Raw genomic sequence first — 22,263 nt, forward strand, 5'->3', positions numbered from 1 at the left:
AGACTGGTGAGCCCGAACCACAACCTGCTGGTACCGGCCGAGGTATAGTGAAGCTGCGGGTCGCTGTACTGCATCGACCGATATCCCTCCCCTATGCTTTGCCCCCGGCCACTGCCCAATGCCCTGTCCCTGTCACCTCGTCATCCGGTTCCCAATCGAGCCAAGGGTTGTCTGGGGAATCACGGGACACTTCCGATGAATGGACTGGGTCGAATTTGGATTGGGGGAATTGTTTCACATCCGATGAGGGATCAGGAAGAGAAATGTTTTTGCGCAAAATGTCATCATGTACTAGTGATAATAATAGTAATGTTAATTTAAGGTGTAGGCCTAAGCGCCTTGGATCCAATTCTAGGTCCACAGGGACATCCGGAATTTCTTCAGGGGGAGAACCGGAGGAAAGTGAGTCTAATATGGCAGTCACAGAGCAGGTAAAAGAGAAGGAGACCAGATGGTGGGCACCCATGTTTGAGGGATATGAGGCCTGGTTGGACCGTACACGGTTCATCCTAAAGAGGGATGGCATAGTGGACCACTGGTGGGAAATAGGTGAGTTCTCTGAAGAGGAGCGCATTGAGGAGCTCCAAAAACGGTGGTATGATATACAGAAGGGGTTAGTTACTCCCTGAGGGTCATCTACATTCTGTGACCTAGTCGAGCCTGATGAGCCATTGTCGTGGGTACTGCTAGGCAGGGCAGGCAACAAGAAACTCATCCGCACTAGCAGGGCTGAGAGAACAATTGTAGCTAAGTATAAAAAGTCTCATGGCCTGGAGTATCCATACGTGCCGGAACCCTTAATGCAAGAGATTGAGAAGAATAGGGATACGTGGTTGAGGGAGACTGTGGAGGAGTATATTATGACCAAGTCAGGTGGTTATGCAGGATTCAAGACCGAGGAGCGAATCTCCTATCTTATGAGAGTATGGAGTGTTGGGCGCAACATCTTCATGAATAGGATGGAGTATAGGCCAGAGAATGGGCCGCCTAGAACATACAGTGTAAGGATGCCAATGGTAGGGAGGTGCAGAAACCAGACCCTAGGCACTATTATTAATTAGGGTTCTCCACAGGAGCAGTGCTGTCTTGCAGGTCAGGATGTACTGTTGTGCAATTATGTTAATACAGTGATAATGTGTGGGTGTTGAAATAATGTAATCTATGATAAATATTGTGATGTTGTTGTGTGTTGCAGTGCTACCTGGACGAAGGTTCCACAAATTTAGATCCCAGCCGGGGACGTTGGGTTCCACCAGGGGGAGATTGTAGCCAAGTGTAAAAATGGTGTACATCTCTTTCTCATGCTGGCAGTAAGCCTGGTAAGTATGCAGGGTTGCCTGCAACAATCATGGAGGTTTGCCCTCAAACCCTGGTGAGGTGTCATATGTAACAAAGGAAGTGACAACATGCTTTGTGACACAGAGGTGGGTTTGTTTCTGGAGGTTATATAAGATACAACACTGCCTAAAGTTAGAGGTTCTGTTCCAGTTCTGAAGTAGTCTACCAGAGTGTCTGCAGCAGTTCAAGGCTGTCAGAGTCAAGTGCAAACTAACTACACACTGTGACCAGGGACCTGGCACAGATTGTGATCTCCCTTAGGGGAGATGTGAACCAACTCTATTAAGAGAGAAGGAACCTTCTGAAGGGGGGTTCCTCAACAAGATGAGCGGCTAAGCACAACTGCGATGAGGGGCAGTCTGCCTATGAAGATGTCATTAAAGATGCCCTGGTTCAAAAGATCCCTTCTGTGTGAGAGTGAAGTTATTCCACAGAAGGCTGCACCTGAGAGGAGTTCCCCATCAGATACTTCCCCTGCTGCCGCAGAGATCCTGATGGGGTGGAGGCGCTGTAACCGAATGTGAGTAGGACTCCGAGCACACTACCTCAGACGCCTGTCATGGTGATATTCCCCATACCAACCAAGCGGGAGACTCCGGAGTCCTGTTGCCAGCAGGTGCACCACATATCACACAGACATATATTGGGGCCAGTAGACCACAGAGGCCAATGTGAGATTGGGTGGGGGCCCGTAAAACCGTTACACCTGTTTTATGTTTAGGATCATAGTTTTGCTGCATGACCCACTTTCGCTTCAGCTCCCGGACAGATGGCCTGACATTCTCCCCTAGAATTTTCTCAGAATTCATGGTTGTGTCAATGATGGACTTTCTCCATTTGTCTGAAAGTGGATTGGTCGAGTCCAAATTCTTAGAACTTGTTTTGTAACCCTTTCTAGACTGATGATCATCAATAACTGCTCTTCTGAGATCTGCAGAGATTTCTTTTGATTGTGGCATGACGTGTTCCCACACAACTGTATGGTGAAGACCATACTCACAAAGTTTCTAATCTTTATTTAGGGAGGGGCATCCCAAACTCACCTCTTAAGATCTACCTAATTATTTAAACACTTGGTGGGTAGTTGTACCTATTATTGACCATTAGAGCGTTAAGAGTTAATCCTGTGTCAGTACATTTTATTGTTTTTTACACAGTATGTGCTTATGTTTACACAGTATGTGCTCCTCCCACTACGCTGGCATCCCTCACAGGTGGAGGCGCTGCGCCGAGAGTATTGTATTATATCACCCTGGGCACCCCATGGTGGAGGCTTAGGCCCATGTGAACAACAGGTAAAGGCAGCATCAGTAGCATCTTTACAGTATACCCTCATGCTCACTTGGGGGGGATACAAGGGCTACATATCTATCTATTGTATAGAATAAAAGTAGAATTTCAGCACACTTAAAATACATTAATAACTATTCGAATAAATGGACTGTAAGGTGTATTCCCGCACCAAAAGGTGTCTCATGGCAGAAGACTGTTTATTAGATATGCTTTTCAATCCCTGAAGAGGATATAGTGCTTTGTGCAGGTATGAGCACTCAAAGAGAGCTCAAAACTAAGTATACTCTGATAGTGATGCTAGCCATCAGCTGGCTTAGCTCACACAGCTCAACATCTATTGTTCTGAATAACAGAGGTTGTGTGGATTCAGCTTCCAGTCCGGTTGGTTCTGACACCCATTCTTAAGGTGTCTTAGACTTGTCAACCAAATAACCCTTTTTACGCTGTGGGAATCAAATGTTATCACTTCCTGCATTGTGTAGAGTTGTATTTATTTTAAAATAAAATATTTCAATTCAGTATGTGTCTGCCACTCTAGCAGATGGCACAGTGAATATTGTTTGTCCCTTCTCTGTTATACCATAGCCACATTTGGGCAGATCTGTCATGTAGCACCAAAATGAGTGCTCATAGCTGTAGTAGCTACCGTCCCCTGGTTTCCTTTAAAAGCAGACCTGTTCCACTTCCTGGTTGACAGTTTACTATTCCTTGTGGAGCACACCTGAGATACCTGTGAGATATGCTAATAGCTAGATAAGCTACATGTGTGAGCTGTGAGCATCTTAAAAGCTGGAGCAGTGAGCAGTACTACTGGAGCAGTGAGCAGTTCACACTGCTGGAGCTGCTGCCTAAAAAAACAGTTGTTGTGGGTTCTAGTCCTGTTGGGTCTGATGAAATTCCAATTATTGGGTTGGTACTGTAGGCTTATCAACTCTATATAGTTGGTATGGAAATAAATCCTTTTATGAAGTGAGGGAGGGGACTTTAAATACACTTTGCATATATCCCAGCCAGGTTCCTCAGGTAGGCTCCTTTTGTTGCACAGGGATGTAGGAGGGGATATATATATACAATTGGAGACACAACTAAATTGAAACTCTCTCTCTCTTTCTCTCTCTCTCTCTCTCGTTAGTGACACAGGACAGGAGAGAGAGGGAGAGGTCACGGAAGGAGAGGTAAATGTGGGGGTCATCGGCATAGAGATGACACTGAAAGCCAAAAGATTGTATTCATTTGGCAAGAGAGGAGGCGTAGAGTGAGAAGATAAGGGAGTCCAAGGACAGAGAAGGAAACACTGAAGGAGCTGTTGGATAGGTAGAATGTGAACCAGGTAAAGGTTGTGTCATTGAGGCCAATGGATTGGAGATTGTTCCAGAGAAGGGTGTGATCGACAGTGTCGAAGGCCTCAGAGAGATCCATGACAATTAGTAAGGAGAAGTGACCCTTAGCTTTATCTTAGATTAGGTAATTTGAAACTGGTTAGTGCTGTCTCATTGGAGTGTAGAGGGGGGAAACCAGATTGCAAAGGGTCAAGCATGGATTTAGAGAAGAGAAAGTGAATTGCACTTCCATTATTACTAGAATAGGACCCTGTTCTCTACAGATGATTAAGGTATGTTTAAATATAGCTCTTCTTAAGGTGAATGGTCCATACGGTGCAATTAATTTCCTTCTGGATATCAATATAGTTATAAGAGCATTTTGTAATCAGAGATTCAATTCCATATTTAGCAACATGGCTTAAAATTGTCTACATTGAAAGTAATTTGTGCTAGAGGATTTTGTGAGCTTTTCATTAGTACAATTCCAAAATCCTCCGCACCAAGTACATAAAACAACACAAAAAAATGCCTATTCACCAGGAAATCTTACAAAATGTGAGATATACTGTCTAACTGTTGCCAAGACTGACAGATGCACACATTTGAAATAACTGGCATGCTTTTCATATTTGTAGGCCAGGGCATTTTGTGTAAAATCAGCAAAATCAGTGACAGTAATTTTCTGGGTTTTTCTTTTTGCCAAATGAAAGATTTAATAAAAAAAATAAAAAATTAACAATGTATTAATAGAATTCCTTTTTTTTTTTTTAAATTAAAGTGCTGGAAAAAAATGTACTTTAAGTGTAACAAAAAGGGCGATTTTAGAACAACAGTGTTTTACGAAATGTATTTTACATTTTGCAACAGGATTTTGCTGTAATATTATGTGGTTATGTACAAAAGTAGGGACACAAGTTGAGGAAATAATGCACCTGATGTATCAAGGAATAATGTCCCATATGATAAAATGGGAATTTTCTTAATACATATGATGCCTTGTTTGCTTCTGCAGTTGGGAGGCTTTGGAGTCTATGTACTGACAGGGTCTTTTACATACTTTTTTTGCTCAAAATTGTAGTGCTAAAAAGAAATACAAACCCATATGATGCATAATTCCTTCTCTGAAATAATTGGCATCAAATTGCATACCTGATTGATACAATTGAAATTAAAACCTTTTGGTATTTGTACATGTCAAATATTAGTTAATATTGTTGTCTAACTCACCTCCCCAAAACCATCATACTACTCCCAAATAATACAGTCACCACCAGGTCCACCTTATACTAGAAAAAACATGTAATTCAAGCAAACCCCAATTTAGCAAAATATGTCTCTTCAAAAAGATACTAGGTTCAATTAGAGCTCAAAGACTCTACTTATTACGTTAGATTTAAAAATACAAAAAGTGTAGTGCTTGATACAGAAAAGAAAGTTTACAAAAACATCAATATATAAATGCAAACAGTTTTACAAAATGATAAGACCAAAAAAAATCATGTGTTACCAATACAACACCCCTCTAGATGAATTCTAGCTATAGATTCACAATAACCCCTTTTAAAAGCCAAAACTTTTTCCTCTGATAAAAAGCAGGCAGCTTGGTCCCACCTTTTTTTGTGTCTTTTCTTCCATTAACGATGGATACTTTTAAGACCAGCCTTCCTTTGATAAAGGGAATCTGTGTAATTACTGTTTAATCTGATGACTAAATAGACAACATTGATGACAGCCCCACTTGTAATCTGTTTTAACCTTTTGGGTCTCATCACTGTTGAAGATTGTTTATTAGTTTGTAATATGAAGCTGGTAGTGGCTACAACCAGATACAATGAAAGTTATGGTGAGTAAAGAAGTGACAAAAACCCTCCACTGAACAACAGCAACTAAAAATAAAATTTGTGAACACATTTACATGTCTCAGACAGATCCACAACCTTGCCTTTTCCCATTGTCTTTTAACATACAATGCTTCCACTGCAGCCAGACAGGGCCGCCAATAGATACAGTATTGGGGCCCATGACAAATGAAAGAAGCACTGGGGTGGAAAGAAATGATGGGCATGGGCCTGGGAAGGAGAAGACGAAGGTATGGGGGTGAGAAAAAGAAGAAGTTATTGGGGAGGCGACAAGAAGAAGGTATGGAGGAAGGGGAAAGAAAAAAAAGTTTAGGGAAATGGAGAAAAAGAAAAGGGTATTGGGGAAGGGAGAAGAAGAAAGGGGTATTGAGGAAGGGAGAAGAAGAGAAGGGTATGGTATTGAGGAAGGGAGAAGAAAACATTTTGGGAATGAGAGAAGGAGAAGGAGAAGGAGGAGAAGAAGAAGAAGAAGAAGAAGAAGAAGAAGAAGAAGAAGAAGAAGAAGAAGAAGAAGAAGAAGAAGAAGAAGATATTGGGGAAGGGAGAAGAAGAAGAAGTTATTGGGGAAGGGAGAAGAAGGCGAAGGAGAAGAAGGAGAAGGTATTGGGGGAAGAAGATTAAGGTTTTGGTAGGAGAAAGAATAAGTTATTGGGAGGGAGGAAGAAAGTGGTATTGGAGGGAGCAGGGATAAGGAGGTACGGGGAGAAAAAGGAATGAGGGGAAAAGCTATGGGGCATTGGAGAAGGACGTATGGGGATAGAAGGAGGTATGGTGGGTACTAACTGGAAAACAATAAAAGATGATAGGACACCTCTTAATACATATTACTAAACACACCAATCTGTGTATAGGACTCACAGTGAAGACCCCAGTGAGAACTCTGATGAACCTGCTTCTAGAATATTGGGTGAGCTATATATACCCTTGAAACTCCATAGGATCACTGGTCACCAGACAAGCAGGAATGGGGCGCACCAGATTGAGCCAAACCAGTTAAAGTGTGTGTGTGTGTGTGTGTGTGTGTGTTGACCAATGTTATGTGCTCTGTTGAACACAGTTCAAAAATTAGAAGCTTCTTAGATATGTAGAAAGTGATTGCTGTCCGGAACCATTCCTCACAATGTGGCAACCATGGCTTAGTACAGTTACATATGATGAAAAGTTCCCATCCTGAAGAAAACTGTTTCTTCAAATCTCATAAATTCTCGAGCAGTTTTTCTTTCATTATAAATCTATGGTATTGTTTTTAATTCCAACTCAATTGTTCTATTTTCCCCTCCCACCACCTCTCTCTCATTTCCGTTTTTTCTGTAGCACTCCCTGAAATACTTGGAATTATAAAAAGAAAATAAATAGTTTTTTTTTTAAAAAACTCAAATATATATTCTTCTGCTTGGCAGAAGTCTACCCCTTTATATTTGACATATGTAACGATTAGATCTTGGTGATTACCATCATTAAATAAGGCATGCATACATATGCATTAAAAAATGTCAAAAATGTTCTTGGAAATATTGTAAAAAATGTCAACTGTTAAGGTGCCCCAGTAACCTTCAGCCTTTTGTCTGACTGCATGCTAATTGCTAAATATCCTTTCACTCTTAAAGCTAGTCCTCCAGCTGTGCATTAGTCAGTTTAGTTCTCATTGGGGTAGAGGAGAATAGGAAAACACGAACTCCTACCTCTAAGAATCCTTATTGTACAGTATATGAACATATTCAAGCTTTCAAAAATAATTTTAAAAATCGTTGTCTGATTTTTTTTAAGGCAATAAGTCACTAAAACGTGACCCATTAAATTACCACTATCAATATTACACTTGAGTCTTACACTGCCTCTTTCTATCTTCATACCAGGGGCCCGTTTACCATCAGTGACATGGATGCACATCCTTTGCCTTTAAAAACAATATAGTGATTGACTAGCTTCTAGTTAAGTATAAACATCAGAAAATAACAATTAAAATATGTTAATCAGATATGAAATGGTCTTATGTGAAGGGTCAACCTTTTGTATTTTGAACATGTTCTTGAGTTGCAATCCCGTTCAAAATTTTTTTTTTTTAAAGGCACAGAAAATCAGTCATTTTTTAATTGTTTTATATTATAAAAGATGGCCTCGTTTATTGAATAATTAAGCAGCGAAAGCACGATTTGTTGAGGAGAAAATTGATCATCTCTAATAACAAATATCTATGGAGTGCTTAATTATAACACTGGAATGTTGTTATAAAATCAACTATACTTAGAATTACCCTGGACTTCTGAAAAACGACCTTATAACAAACATTTAAGAATACAGTATCAGGGGTTGCCCTTTATTTGCATTACATATTTGTGAGTGTTTAATTATATTTATAATACCAACAAAAAAAAAAGGAAAACCCGAAAAGTTTGAAATTGCCACGCCAAGGTAATTATTAACGTGCATATTGGCACATGCAGTACATTTGCCAGGCACATTATTTCATATACACAGCACAAGAGGGTGTAGGTAAAAAAAAAAAAAAAAAAAAAAAAAAAAGTGGAGTCAACTTATTTGCTTCATTAAACATTACAGTAGTAAGGCTTATGGATATTATCCAAAGACAGATGATCCAAATTAATGTAGAGGTCAAACACAATTGAACAAATCTTTATTACAAATGTAATTGCTACCTTTAACATTCTACTACATTAATCAAACAATTATATTGTTACAGCAGAGCAAAACTTAGAGTTATTTTTTTTATAAAGTTTTATTACATAATAGTAAATCTGCACACTATTAGTTGGAAGAATTGGACAATATTTTAAGGCACTAATTTAAAGAATGAAAACCCGTTAACCTATTTTTTAAATTACAGTAATAATCATTAAGTGAATTGATTTGTTGAATTATAAGATTAAACCTCTTGTAAAAGTAAAGCATTTAAATGACGAATCCAAGTATTCACCTGTTTGAACGTGTTATGTTATATATTTGACACTTTGATATGTGTTGTCACTGCAATTGTCTTTGAACATTGGATAGTTATATGACTGTCCTTGAAATTGTGCTTACATTTTCATAAGATCTGCATGGTTTAAAATGTGTGATTTAAATACTCCAGAGCCTGGAATTTATCAATATATGTTGCTAAAAAAAAACAGTATTTAATGGTTCTATTTTTATTTGCTGCAAAATACACACACCTATCCAGTTCAATTTTCGATAGAGAATGTTATGATAATGGAAATACATTAGTAATGAAGAGATTATAAAAGATGGTAGAAAAACCTGACAAGTGTGTAGACAACAAAGAGGTTGACTTGCTAGATAGAATTATGATAAAATAATTTATATTGTACAGTTCAATCATTTGTGTAAAATAATCACTTAGACTTCAATTTTCTTACAAATATACTGTATATTAAAATAGGAATGCGTAGGAACCTATCACATGATAATAGTCCACGATTTATGAAAACTGTACACACTTATTTAAAAAATTCCAAGTTATTTTTAATTGTACTGTGAAATATAGTTATTTTATTAGATTGCCTTTATTTGTCTTCATATTCCTACCCTACAGATATTGTATAACTATGTGTTTATTTAATCTATGATCGTATCTTTATCTGTTCATAACTTTTTTGTTATTTTACTGAACACGCACTTGAAAGTTATATTACCCCAGCCCCACTGCACTTTATGTGACGTAAATACTACTTAACGTGTCACATAACTGATATATCATAAACGAGCAAAGCAAAGCCCACCTCTGTACTTCCATTGTTTGAAGGTTGCAAACTTGTGTGTCTCTACAACAGTAGAAAAAGTGAAGGTAATTTAGAATCTCTACACCTGTACAAGATACAAGACTTCACTTTATAGCTTTCTATTATCAGAAGTCAAATTAGTCAATTAGTTTCCCCTTAATAGCGAAATAAATATCAGAATGAAGTTTAGATTACCTGTGAATTCGTTCAGTGAACAGCATGTGAGATTTACAAGATTAAGTTTTTAATATACTTTAATATACTTTTGCTGTAATTAAAAGAGGGTTGTTGACTCCTCTGCTTTTCCCTTTGACAGGCTTTTCCTACAGTATTTTAGTTAATAAATCTGGTAGTTATTCTCTTATTTATTAAATATGTTAAACTTCCACAAATATTAAATGTCATTTTGTTTTTAATCTCAAAGAATGAATGCTCCTGTGCTGATGTTAATAGTATTTATTGGAAAGCCTCCAAAAATGTATGTCCTATTATTTGAATATCACATGCATCACTTATTTTTTCCATTGATTTTAGCTTTTTAACTCAAATGGATATCGTGAAAACCCTACTGCAAATGTATCAGTAACCTTCACACATTACAGATCTAACAACTGCAAAGACAGAAAACGTGTTTTATGTCACTACTTTTTCTACTTTTTGTCTACTTTTATTCAGGCGACGTATTTCCCAAAACTAAAGTAAAATACATGTTATTGTTTCAAAGCCTAGGAAAATACATTGAAAATATTTGTTTCGTGAGGTTCTGTAAAACAAACAGGTGCAATGTTAAAATCAATAGCACGTTTTATTTTTAGGAAGATTATTTTCCAAAAGTAGTTATTAAGATTATCAATTATATACAGTATTGTAAAAAAGGATAGCAATTTTTCAAAGATAACATGTACAGAAATAAGCTAATTATGCTGCATATTTATAGCACAGGTTTTCACCCACTGTTCACAGACCTAACATTTGTTAGCATAAATATTTTCACAGCAAAGAAGAAAATCAGGGAGAAACACTTCTCTTTGGTTCTTAAAAATAATGACTAGAATACTAATAATGAGGATACACCCACGGTTAAAATAGTAAATTATTCATTTCAAATAACTTAAACCATTGCACCTCCATGTTAGTAAATGCTAAAGAAACTGCAATCCATCCGATATGCTGTAGTGAAGAAAAAAAACGTAAAATATAAAAACATTTTTATATTGGCGTATGTGGTTTTTCACTTTATATTTTGAATGATAGAATTGTGCCTGCTTTTTAAATAGGATGTGTCTATTACATTGTTTTTTTTTTTTTAGAAGCACAGTGATTGATATAAGCAACACTTTGAAAAGTGCAAAGATCCTACAGGAAAAATAATCCCTTTTTTAAGTATTGTTGCATAGGACGTAGTTAATTAAGAAATTCCAAAGAAAGCAGTGAATTGTAGAAAGAGAGAGTACAAAAATACGTGTACATGCTATAGGCATTAGATAAAATAGGCAGATACGAATAAACTCATCAGTCTTAAATTGCAATGAGGCAGTTCTACTTTATAATGTCATTTATTATACATCTCCTTCTGCAAGGCTGCAATATTTGCCTGGGTTTGGGAAGCAAAGGTAAGGAATGGTGCTCCCATGGTAAATCAAAGGGAAAGACATTGGCAGTACACATCTATTTAAGAAAGAGTTGTCTTTATAAATCACTGGGAGGGCTAGAGCTTGGGTGATATCAGCAGGTTGATCTCCTGGTATAGGACCCTCCAGTTCAGAGGACATTTGTCTTTTCAGTTTATTCCTCCTGTTCTGGAACCAGATTTTCACCTGAGTCTCGGTTAATTGCAAAGAGTTTGCAAGGCAGGCCCGTTCAGCGCTGCTGAGATAGCGTTTCATGTCAAAGGTGGATTCGAGCTGGAAGATCTGACTCTTGGAAAATATTGTGCGTGTCTTCTTCTTTGCCAACATCTTGTTTTTCTTGCTGATTTTATCTGGGGAGGATCCATCATCCAGGCTGTCAGGGCTCTCGGGTCTGCTGTGCAGGTCTCTTCGTTTGGCAGCCTGGTCTGTGCAGTAAGTGAGGCCTTGTGTGGAAGTCAGAAGGCAATTTCTGTTGACTGCAAGGGAAACATGACAACCTTAGGTCAATGTTAAAGCAAAATGAATCCTACGATATATTAAGTAGCATATAATGTTTTTGTTATATATATATATATATATTTGTATTGTAACAGATTAAGATGTATACGTGTATAATTGGTTATATAGGAAGCTAAGATGTTTTTGGATGTATCTATCTATATGTGTACCAACATACTTATGTCTGATACATTATTATGTAAAAGCAATAGGAACCACACATATGTGCTACCCAAGGTCGCCTGTTTCAAGTATGGAATTATGCTCTGATGCTGTGACATTACAATCAATAAGCATGTGAAGAAGATTTGTTATACTGCACCATCTAAAAATAATGTTAATCATCATCTAAAAAGATGTCCCAAAATGAGCATATGTTTCATCGGCTGTTCCAGTCACATTTTTCATGCCCTACATTATATGGGATTTGCATAATGGAAATGTGTTGCTTAAATACACATGTCCTGGTATCCCTCCCTCTAAGTGGGAATGTCGAGTTTTAAAGATCACAGTTATAATCTGTACTATATTATAAAACAACAACTCACGTGACAGTGAATAATTGATTGTGCATTTTAAGGAATACGTTATATCCTTTGTCAAGAGGAAGAATCAAGCAGAAAATGCAAATGTAGATAAATCTATGAATCTCTCATAAAACATGTTCATTTACACAAGCTAAGCAATAGGTAGTATTTGTACACTTAATGCATCCTGACTCCTAAATAAATATGAAAATAGTGTGTAACCGCAGTAAATAGGAACATCTTAGTAGCGAGTGAGTGACCTAATTAATGCCCGTCTCTATACATTCAGTTTCCAGGGTCAGTCATGTATATAAAGTGCATTCCTGTGAATACAATACAGAAGACATTATGCCAACTAACAAAGGAAAAAGCAGCATATAGAAATGTGTACCGTGTGTTGAAAACCGGGTTCTTGATTCATTTTCTAATGCTGTATCGTCTTCATCTTCCTCTTCCTCTCTCTGATTGAAGACCTCCCTGTTGTCTGCTATTGACCTCTCAATGAAGGCTCTTGGAGGTTTGAAGCTATCTGCTCTGCTGGAGTTTAGCTTCAATATACTATCGATAGTGAACTTTAAAGAGACTGGTTTGCATACATCCTCGCTTTTGCTCATGGTACTTGATGTTCCTGAGTCACAGTTCAGATCTGTTGTGATCTGGAAGGAGATCCGTCAGAGTGCATCAGACATACAGCTCCTTGTCTCCCATAAGCAGCATTGGGCAGTGACCAGACTCGCAGCAGCACAGGCAGCAACACCAAATGATCATGATCAGACCCAGCCACAAACAGGAAGAGAGCTCAGGCAGCCTGCTCTCCTATTGCTCAGTGAGAAGAGGTGGGGCACTGCGCTGGCTGACTCCCTGGCAGCACTGGAAATACACTGCAAAGGCTAATGTAGCGTAAAGTGGGAGAGGGTAAAAACAGATCAAAAGAGAAATAAAGAGAAATGTGAATCTGCCTAGATTCATGAACATGCAGATGTTATCTAATTACCAATCTGTGCAGAATCGGAAGCGGTGTATTTATTTTTTTCTTGTTAACTAGGTTGTAGATAACAGCTTTGAAATTGACTAATGCAGTATATGGTTATTTTGTTTATATAATTAGGATATTGGATGAATGAATACATCGTCAGGGAAATAGATCCGATTTCATTTACACTTTACTCACAGTCACAGATTAATTTGCAAACCATTGACAGAATGACCACAATTCCCCTAATATACATTTGTGTTGCCTGAGTACAGTATAATCAGGTCATCAAACATGAACAAGTGTGTATGAAAAATGCAGTGTTTACCCAAGCCCTTTATATAGTGTAGTGTACTTAAACACAACACATATGTATTTTGCAATAGTGTTCTGTCTAATAAAATACGTTTATAGAGTGCACTTTCATTTTCAGACATAAACAAATGTCAGAAACAATATACTGTATGGCATCTTATTAGTTAAAGGACCATAGAATCATACTCCATTCAGCATTAGTTTGGTTCGAAAATATGGTATAAACTTTGAGCAGTAGAGTAGATATACAGCTGTACAAATCCTACGGTAATGATTAAGAAAAATACACATTTATTATTTAAAATCATTTATAAGTTTGAGCTAAGATCATGAAGGCGGATGATGTGATTAAGTATAACTATTAGGCATTCATGTTTATGTAATCAACACAGATAGGGAAATCAAAACTGAATTTCTATATGCAGTATGAATATGTGAAATATTTCTGTCGCCATGAAGTATCTATGGGCAAATCCTCTTAAAATGTAAATCCCTATTGGCGTTCTTTTCTTACTATACACGTATCTTAAGGAGAATGGGAAATGATCTAGACATTGAAATTCATCTTTTTTTCCTTCACCTCTAAGTGCTCATATCCATCCATTACAGTAGAAATCAATGGCAATACTCTGTTGTTTAAACTTTAAATAGAACATTTTACATGTCTGCAGAAACATGGATTAATATATTAATAGTAGTAATGTTGGTACTGAAAACTTGAATCAGAATTTTTTTTATCGCGTTCATGGTGCATTTAATATTTTTACACCAAAGCCAGACCAAGAAGCATGGACTTTGTAGAATTTCGTCTAGTACAAAGTATTATCCATAACTATGAAAAAACTCCGGTGTTAACCTAAAGAAAAATAGAAATGTATGCTCTCAAAAATCTATCTATCTATCTATCTATCTATCTATCTATCTATCTATCTATCTATCTATCTATCTATCTATCTATCGTTCAGGATTGTGTGTGTGTGTGTGTTTTCTTTCACTTTCTCCCCCTTCCTCTTGCTCTCTCTATATCGTTTAATAAAATATGAAAAAAGATATAAGGAATCCAATATGAAACAGTGTATAATGACAGTGAAGCTTGTATTCCACCCTGCTTGAAGTTACAGTATGGGATGGATAACATGGCAGATCACTGACTCCTGTAGTCCTTTACATATGCGATTGCCATATAGCTATAAATAACATTGCCTTATTTCACATTCACCTAGTAGTGGCTTTTTTTTAATACATTTTAAAAATGTAGATATTATTTGTAACATATATACCAAAATATAAAACCTAAAGGGTCATTGGTCAAAGCTTTTGCCACTGTCTGTATTTAAATGGGAACTGATGTCAGATATACTTTAATCAAATGAAAATTTCCATGGACAATCATGGAGAATTATTATAACCTTCTGGTGTGGACAGAAAGAAAAAAGTATGAAGGGGCTCAATAGTAAGTCTAGATATTCCTTATACATTTTGCTTTAATTAATTCAGTTTAAAAATGTTTCTTGTGTTGATTGTAGCAGGAAATAGCTGCACTGCCTGATACATTCCTGATATTATGCCTGATATTATGTTAGATGGCTTCTTGAAAGCAATGTAGATAAGAAGGGTCTATTTAGACAAGTCTCCTTGCGCAGAACAGGAGTAAAAAAAAGCAACAGAGGGCCTATTTTTTCTTGCCTACTTCCATCAAGTCGGTTTAGGAATGTTTCTTCTGTCAATTGTAGCATTACATAGCTTCACTGCTTGACATTACTAGATGAGAAACCCTGACATGTTAGAAAGCTTGTATCTGTTGGTCCACAAACGTGTCACACCATTACTCCTTCTCCCTCTTTTGTCACATTACCAGATGGAAGAAAAGATCAACATGGCTACCCACCAATCTTTCTTTATTTGCCTTACTTGGGCATCATTGACTGTGTAATTAATTATGTCAATCTTTCTGCAGCAGTGGACACAAGAGCTTTCTACCTCTACAGACTTTTTTTTTTTCTGGTGCTGAAGAAAGGAGAAAAAATAGGGTTCATGAAACAGATAATGGTCAATCTCATTGGGTGGTCTGCAGCTGGCTATCGCCACCTGAGCTCCTGCTCCTATCTACGTGGTCCGTATTGCCAAATTTACTAAGCATAGAATATAATTGCTTTTTCTGGTGCTTGTTTTTGCTGAATTTGCAGCCATAAGACTTATGAACATTGTTATGTTATAAAGTCCCTTGGCTGTAAAGTGAGGCAAAAGCAGTGCACAAGTACTGCACCAGATTTAAAAATCCAGTTCCTTTCAATATAATACCTTCTCTTAGATAAATATGTGCCTTTGATTCATGATGTATGTATTAAAGGTATTTTGGTGTTGTAGAATATGGGGCGTTTTTGCACTACGAAAACTCTTTCTTTGCAATCTTTAAGGGTAAATCAATGCAGAAAACAGTGAACAAAAGTAACACAAGTCACACATTTCTTCATACATACGCTGTACCTGTGCCGACATGCAAATTATTTATTTATAAAATATTTTACCAGGAAGTAATACATTGAGAGTTACCTCTAGTTTTCAAGTAGGTCCTGGGCACAGAGTTAAGACAAATAATACATGTTTACATGTAACTAACCCCTGAGCTCCACTCACTTGATCCATAAAGCACCTATTATCGTCTCAGACCAACGTACAAGAAAATGGTGCAATGAAGATTAATACATAGCCGCTGCCTGTCGCTGGTATATTGCAGCATAACTTTCAAAAACATAAGAATGTTGTGATAATATTTAGGCGATGATACATATTTATTTAGTTCACTTTTTTTCCCTAATGCGCAGCTCACCGAGAAACTCAGTACTAGAGCGCATGTAGAAACATAAGGAGGACACCCATCCAAGGCCTACAACCAGAACATACCGAAAACATATAGGGGAACAACGATGAAGACCGCCAAAAGGCGGGAAATACAAACGGGAGCAGGATAGCTGGTGGCTAGTGTATTAGGGTCACTTTTTGCCAAGCTCTGTTTGAAAAGGAAGGTTTTTAATTTCTATCTGAATGGAAGCAAAGCTTCCTGATTTATTTTTTTAAGCAACAGGGTGCTTATTCTTGGGGTGGTTCTTGAAAAAGCTCTCCCTCCAGCTTTATTGATCTTAAACCAAGAGTTAATCAACTAAGGGGCAATGGCAGATTTCAGGGCCCGATTGGGGATGAAATTGATCAGGCAGTTCTGAAGGTCGGGGGTGGCTAGTACATAGATAGCTTTAAAGATAAGGGTCAATATCTTAAAATTAACTCTTTGCACCACAGGGAGCCAGGGCAGATGTTTTAATACTTCTTGCCTTGCCTGACAGGCAATGGCATTTTGCACCAACTACAGGCCTTTTATATTATGTTTTTGGAGACCCCCTCAGCAAAAGTCCAGGCTTCATTAATTTTAATTTTAATTGTACATCAATAACTATTAAATATGTATTTACAGGTATGACCTGCATTAACTTACACAATGGGTCCAGAGCATGTATGTAAAGCGAAAACTTACTTAAATGTAATAAATATAACAATGAAACATTCTCAATATTATAACAAGATTTGCATTACCTTTTGGTAACGCTAATTAAAATCTCTGTTAATAGCGCTGCTTTACTAATGCCCCTTAATGTTTGACCAATGCGCATGTGCTTTGTATTGGAGAACGTGTCTCTAAGACATGAATATCAGTTAATAGCATTACTACTTTGAAGAACTGACATTATTTTTGCATTTCATTAGCTTTAAGGATACCTGTTATTAATAAGAAAAATAAAATCAGTTCCTAATTTCGTGAAAGTCACTTTTTGGGTAAAAATGACCAGAGTCCTGATGATTTTCCTCCATAGAGCCCAGGGCCCCCAAGGTTTTGTTACTGCAGTTTTGTTACTACATTTTTGCACCCGTTTTGCAGCTGTGAGACTTTGATTAGTTACCTTCAATGCATCAAGCTGTTTTCATCCTCTTTTGTAGCCTGTTTTCTGCGTCTGTCTATGAAGAGGGTATTATAATAGACAGATGAGCCTAAAGAAGAAATCTGGAGCGGCCACAGGATCCCCAAAAATATAAGTTGAATGTGTGCCTCGGTGCACATCAGAGTACTTAAATACATAGCCCTGAGTATGTGGTTACAGTTTGTAATTTGTATCTTTCTCCACTGCAGTAATTAAAGGTCCAAGTAAAAAAAATGCACATTAATGAGCTTGTTAAGATAGTTTACAGTTATATAGTAAACCTTGGCAGAAAGGCAAACTGCTCATTGTGACCATCACGGTAAATTCAGACTTCACAAAAGAAGGATACAATTATAAAATTGCAGCTTATTTCTAGAAAAGGCATTAGATGTGTGTTCTACTGGCTGCTTCTCCATAAATCCCAAGAGAGCTGATTTTTTTGCATCAAAATTGTAGTGTAGAAAAGAAGTACAAACCTTAATAAAATGTTTGCAGGACTGTCTGTATGAAGGTTATTATGTGATTTACATGACACATAGGTTGTTGTATAAAATTACAATTGCATTGTGTCACATACACAATCGATACTATTTAAATTAAAAGAGAGTTTGTGTGTTTCTTTTTTTAGAACTTAATAGTTGAATTTTTTTATAGCCATACAGGGAGAATTATACATTCAATTATAAATTTTTGTTAACATATATAGCAAAAGATCGAAGTTACATCCAGCATAGCAATTCCGCACTAACCACATTATCAGCCAAGTTCAGCTTGGCATACATTTTTGAACGTTTCAACTAATTTTTTGATGCAAATGTACACATTTTATAGTGCAGGCCATTTACATTTGTGCATCATACATATTTGCAGCAAAAATTCCATTTGCATTGCTTATTACAGCGGTGTGCAAACTGTTGGGTGCGCACCCCAGGGCGGGCCAGAGATTTTGCTGGGGGGGGGCGGCACGGGCGGTTACAAGCCCCGCGCTCTTCCCCAGGCATTTATATTAACTGCCGGGGGAGGCGTGAGGCCTCTGTAACTCACTTACCAGCTGTCACTCGGGTCTTCGGTGACACGTCGCCAAGGAAATGCGGCGTCAATTGACGCCGCAGGGTCAAGGCGTGACGTCACATGACCCCTGCATGCCGGAAAGAAATGTAGGTGGGGCACGAGCACTGGGGGGAGTAGCAGAGGGGGCGCAGCGCGAATAGTTTGCACCCCCCTGGCTTAGTACATAGACCCCTATAAAGGATAAGAGAGTAATTTATCAAAGTTTCGAGGTCCAAAACTGGGACAAAACAAGTGCAAAAATACTGGGCAAAATGTACAGATGTAGCAAGACTTACTGTCCTCAGAGCTGCGGACGAACAAGCAAAAGTCTGTGGCGCTGGGGACAGTATCTGCGCGATCTAGCTGCAGGCGATCCATGTTTCTGAATGGGACCGCCACCATGGTAATCCTTTGGTGACAAAATCGCCATAGCTGCGTGACCAGACGTGGCAGCAGCACAGAAGATACTTAGGCTTACTACATCTGTATTAAAGGGAAAACCTCATTGATTTAAATTGGAAAGTTTATCTTGATAAATGTTGTGCATTTTTTTTTTGCCCCAGTTTGCAGCTTAGGACTCTGCTAAATGTCCCCTTAAGTTTCACGCCTCCCATCCATAACAGTGATGCAAAACACATAGCACCACACTTAATAAAGCAAATACTATCAGGGATATACAGATGCAGCGGCCGTTATTCGAAACAAATCACCGAATCGTTTTCCTGTGCTCTGCTGTATTCCACGCAGCATTAACGCGGCCAATCGCCCCAGGCACCCGTGTTTATCGCGGTTGCTTTGTTTGAATTTCATGGATTCTGTTTCTTTGTGTGCAATGAAATAAATGAATTGTAATGTGTACAGTATTGTGCTACTGTGCTAATTTCAGGTGTTTAAAATACAGAACACTAAAATGTAATTTTCTGCACTCGCCTGCAGTCACGTCTTAAGGTGGTAAGGTTGGAAGAAATCACGCGCCATGACGTGGGTATTCCGAAGTATACAACGCGTGAAGTGTTCGAATAACGGCCGCTGCATCTGTATGTATTTAAGCAAATGTGGTGTAATTATGGGGCATTATTCAGGAATATACCAAATAAGTAAACATGGGAAAGATATTGATCCAGGGAGAAATCTGACTGACATTATTGGAGTCAGGTAGAAACGTAGTTTTCTCCTTATGAGACATTATTTGAAAATGTTTCAGTGGTTTTTGTTTGCCTTCCTCTGGATCAAAATACTGTAAATACAAATATAGGAGGAGTATGGTCTAGATATAACATAGGTTGAAATCAATGGGCATATGTCTTTTTTCAACCTCACCTACTACTGTATGTAACTATGTAGCTATAGGGCAATTGTTTTGCACGGAATTGCTTCAGTTTTGCCTTGATAAAAATACCCCCTTTTTGCTTTCAATTGAATTTGTTTTCTTTGGTAAATCTGGTGCTACTGCTTGCACTGACTTTCCCCCCAGTATTAGAGCTGGGAGACTTTAATACATTACCTCCAAAATGTTACATGACAATGCAAATAGCATATAAGTAAAAATAGTGGGAAATTGGTAAGCTTTTGAATACTATAAGCTTGGGCCTATATTTAGGCAGGGTATTGTTATCAAAGCACAAATACTCAATTTGGTTCAAATAAATTAGCTTAATATCACAAATCAACATGGTAAATCAAACACTTTTTATAGAATGTTAAACTTGAAAAAGCATTACAAATGAATGGGTGTCTTGAACTATTGAGATTGTGTCTGATTCAGCTGTCTACCAAATATTTTCCGATGGTGTAGTTTTACATTCAGGTCTCACAAATAACATATCATATAGCATAATAATAAATATAATTTGTGATATGTGAGAAACATATATAGCAGATTCTGATGCCTGTATACTCAACATCTGTTTGCCTTTATTAAATAATATTAATCACCATCCATTTTCCATGTATTTTCATCCGTCTTTATCAATTGTACAGTAGCCCTATTTTCCAAACACTATTTTAAATAGATTTGTGGTCACTTTATAGTCATTTGTTTCTGTGTCCCTCTGTGGCTGTAACTTCTTATTTGTATGCAAATTAATTAAACAGCGTGTGTTTTATGTAGATCTAGATACTCTCCCAACTACAACAAATAGGATTGCTTTATAGTAAATGATGGAAATGCTTTTTGTTTGTTAAGGTACAACTTTAGACTACTTCACACTACAAGCACTTAGCTGATTTAAAAAGCAGAGAACATTTCTCAATTTGCTTCAATTTATCATCCTGCTGATAAATAAATCAAGACAACCTTGGAAAACAATTAAAACGCAAATAAATTGGATGGATTGCTTTAACTTTTGATTTGGTACATAGTCTACCTATCCCTCTTGTATTCAATTCAAATGTCAAGGTAATTGGTGCAAGAAGATGCATTATGAATATACATCTGTTGGGGTCAACACATTAAGCAATTTACAATCCTTTCCAATCTAATGGTTGTAATTTGTGAACTCTGGGAAGAGATATATCATCATCATCATCATCATCATCATCATCATCATCATCAGCAGCAGCAGCAGCAGCAGCAGCAGCAGCAGCAGCAGCAGCCCTTGTCAATACACTGCTGGATGAAGGCCTCTCCAATGACCTTTGAGGTACTGTGGTTGCAGTGTGTGTGTGTGTGTGTGTGTGTGTGTGTGTGTGTGTGTGTGTGTGTGTGTGTGTGTGTGTGTGTGTGTGTGTGTGTGTGTGTGTGTGTGTGTGTGTGTGTGTGTGTGTGTGTGTGTGTGTGTGTGTGTGTGTGGTTATTTATCAAAGTCTTCTAGCTGCACATCTGGTGCAAAATAAATTAACCAGATTTCTCATGAGACCAAATCCCATTGGTTTCAAAGGGATTCCTGTTATTTGGCATGTCTGGTTGCACCAGGTTTGCAGCTGCTAGACTTGGATACATAGACCCCACAGAATATCATAAAACATGTTTCAGACTATATGTAGCACTACCCCGTTTTCCATTTTGTCATTTCCCAAAAGTCATGATATATAATCGAATATATACAACAGAACTAGAGACTTCGAGGACTACATATAAAAGTCTCACAAATGCAAAACTGGAGCAAAAACATTGCAACCAGGTTATCAAAGAAAAAGGTCCCATAGGATACAATGGGATGTTTTGTTTTTTTAGAAATGTGGGATCATTTTTGTTTCTCCAGTTTTGCAGCAACTTTGGGGACTATTTACTTAGAGGCCGTTTTAGCGTTCACACCTGCCGTCTTAATGCTGGGCTGTTGCCCGGGGGCCCCACGAGCATAGGGGCCACATGCTAACCTATGCACAGACCAGAATTTAACACTGATTTTCCGATCACCAGCCTCCACATTCAAATCTCCCGCTAACTCGGAAGATGGAGAAAAAATATGACTTGTAGCAGAGAGTTGGCATGTCTGCATTCGCAAGAGAAATGTTGCCGTTTTAATTGCTTGCAATGCTATTTAAGCAGAATATTGTAACGGATTTGCGGGAGGCAATTAACGGCTGGGGTTGTGTAGGCAGGGCCCAGTGCACTGCTTTGCTTGGGGGCCTATAATGCTGTTAAGACGGCCCTGCTGCCATACATGCTGAGGTATGCGTCTTTGTTACATACGAGTAGTGTTCTTGCATCTACAATTTTTTTTTTCACAGTCACTAATAACTACAATCATCAGAGCGGCTGGTGTGTGGGACCCGGAGCGGCAGTGACATGAGTGACGGCCATG

The 22,263-nt window shown here is 37.9% G+C and overlaps 1 protein-coding gene across 1 annotated transcript; it reads right to left on the minus strand.

The window, feature by feature from the left end:
* Nucleotides 1–8,188: 8,188 nt before the first annotated feature.
* On the minus strand, nucleotides 8,189–13,048 carry LOC142465783 (homeobox protein zampogna-like). The gene is made up of 2 exons (XM_075570072.1): nucleotides 12,600–13,048; nucleotides 8,189–11,659 (listed from the first exon to the last, which is right to left on the minus strand). Exons 1-2 carry the CDS (start codon nucleotides 12,820–12,822, stop codon nucleotides 11,112–11,114), a joined length of 771 nt encoding a protein of 256 aa, XP_075426187.1. The 5' UTR covers nucleotides 12,823–13,048; the 3' UTR covers nucleotides 8,189–11,111.
* Between the last annotated feature and the right edge of the window lie 9,215 nt (nucleotides 13,049–22,263).

This window comes from Ascaphus truei, chromosome 1, assembly GCF_040206685.1.
Source record: "Ascaphus truei isolate aAscTru1 chromosome 1, aAscTru1.hap1, whole genome shotgun sequence".
Lineage (NCBI taxonomy): Eukaryota > Metazoa > Chordata > Amphibia > Anura > Ascaphidae > Ascaphus > Ascaphus truei.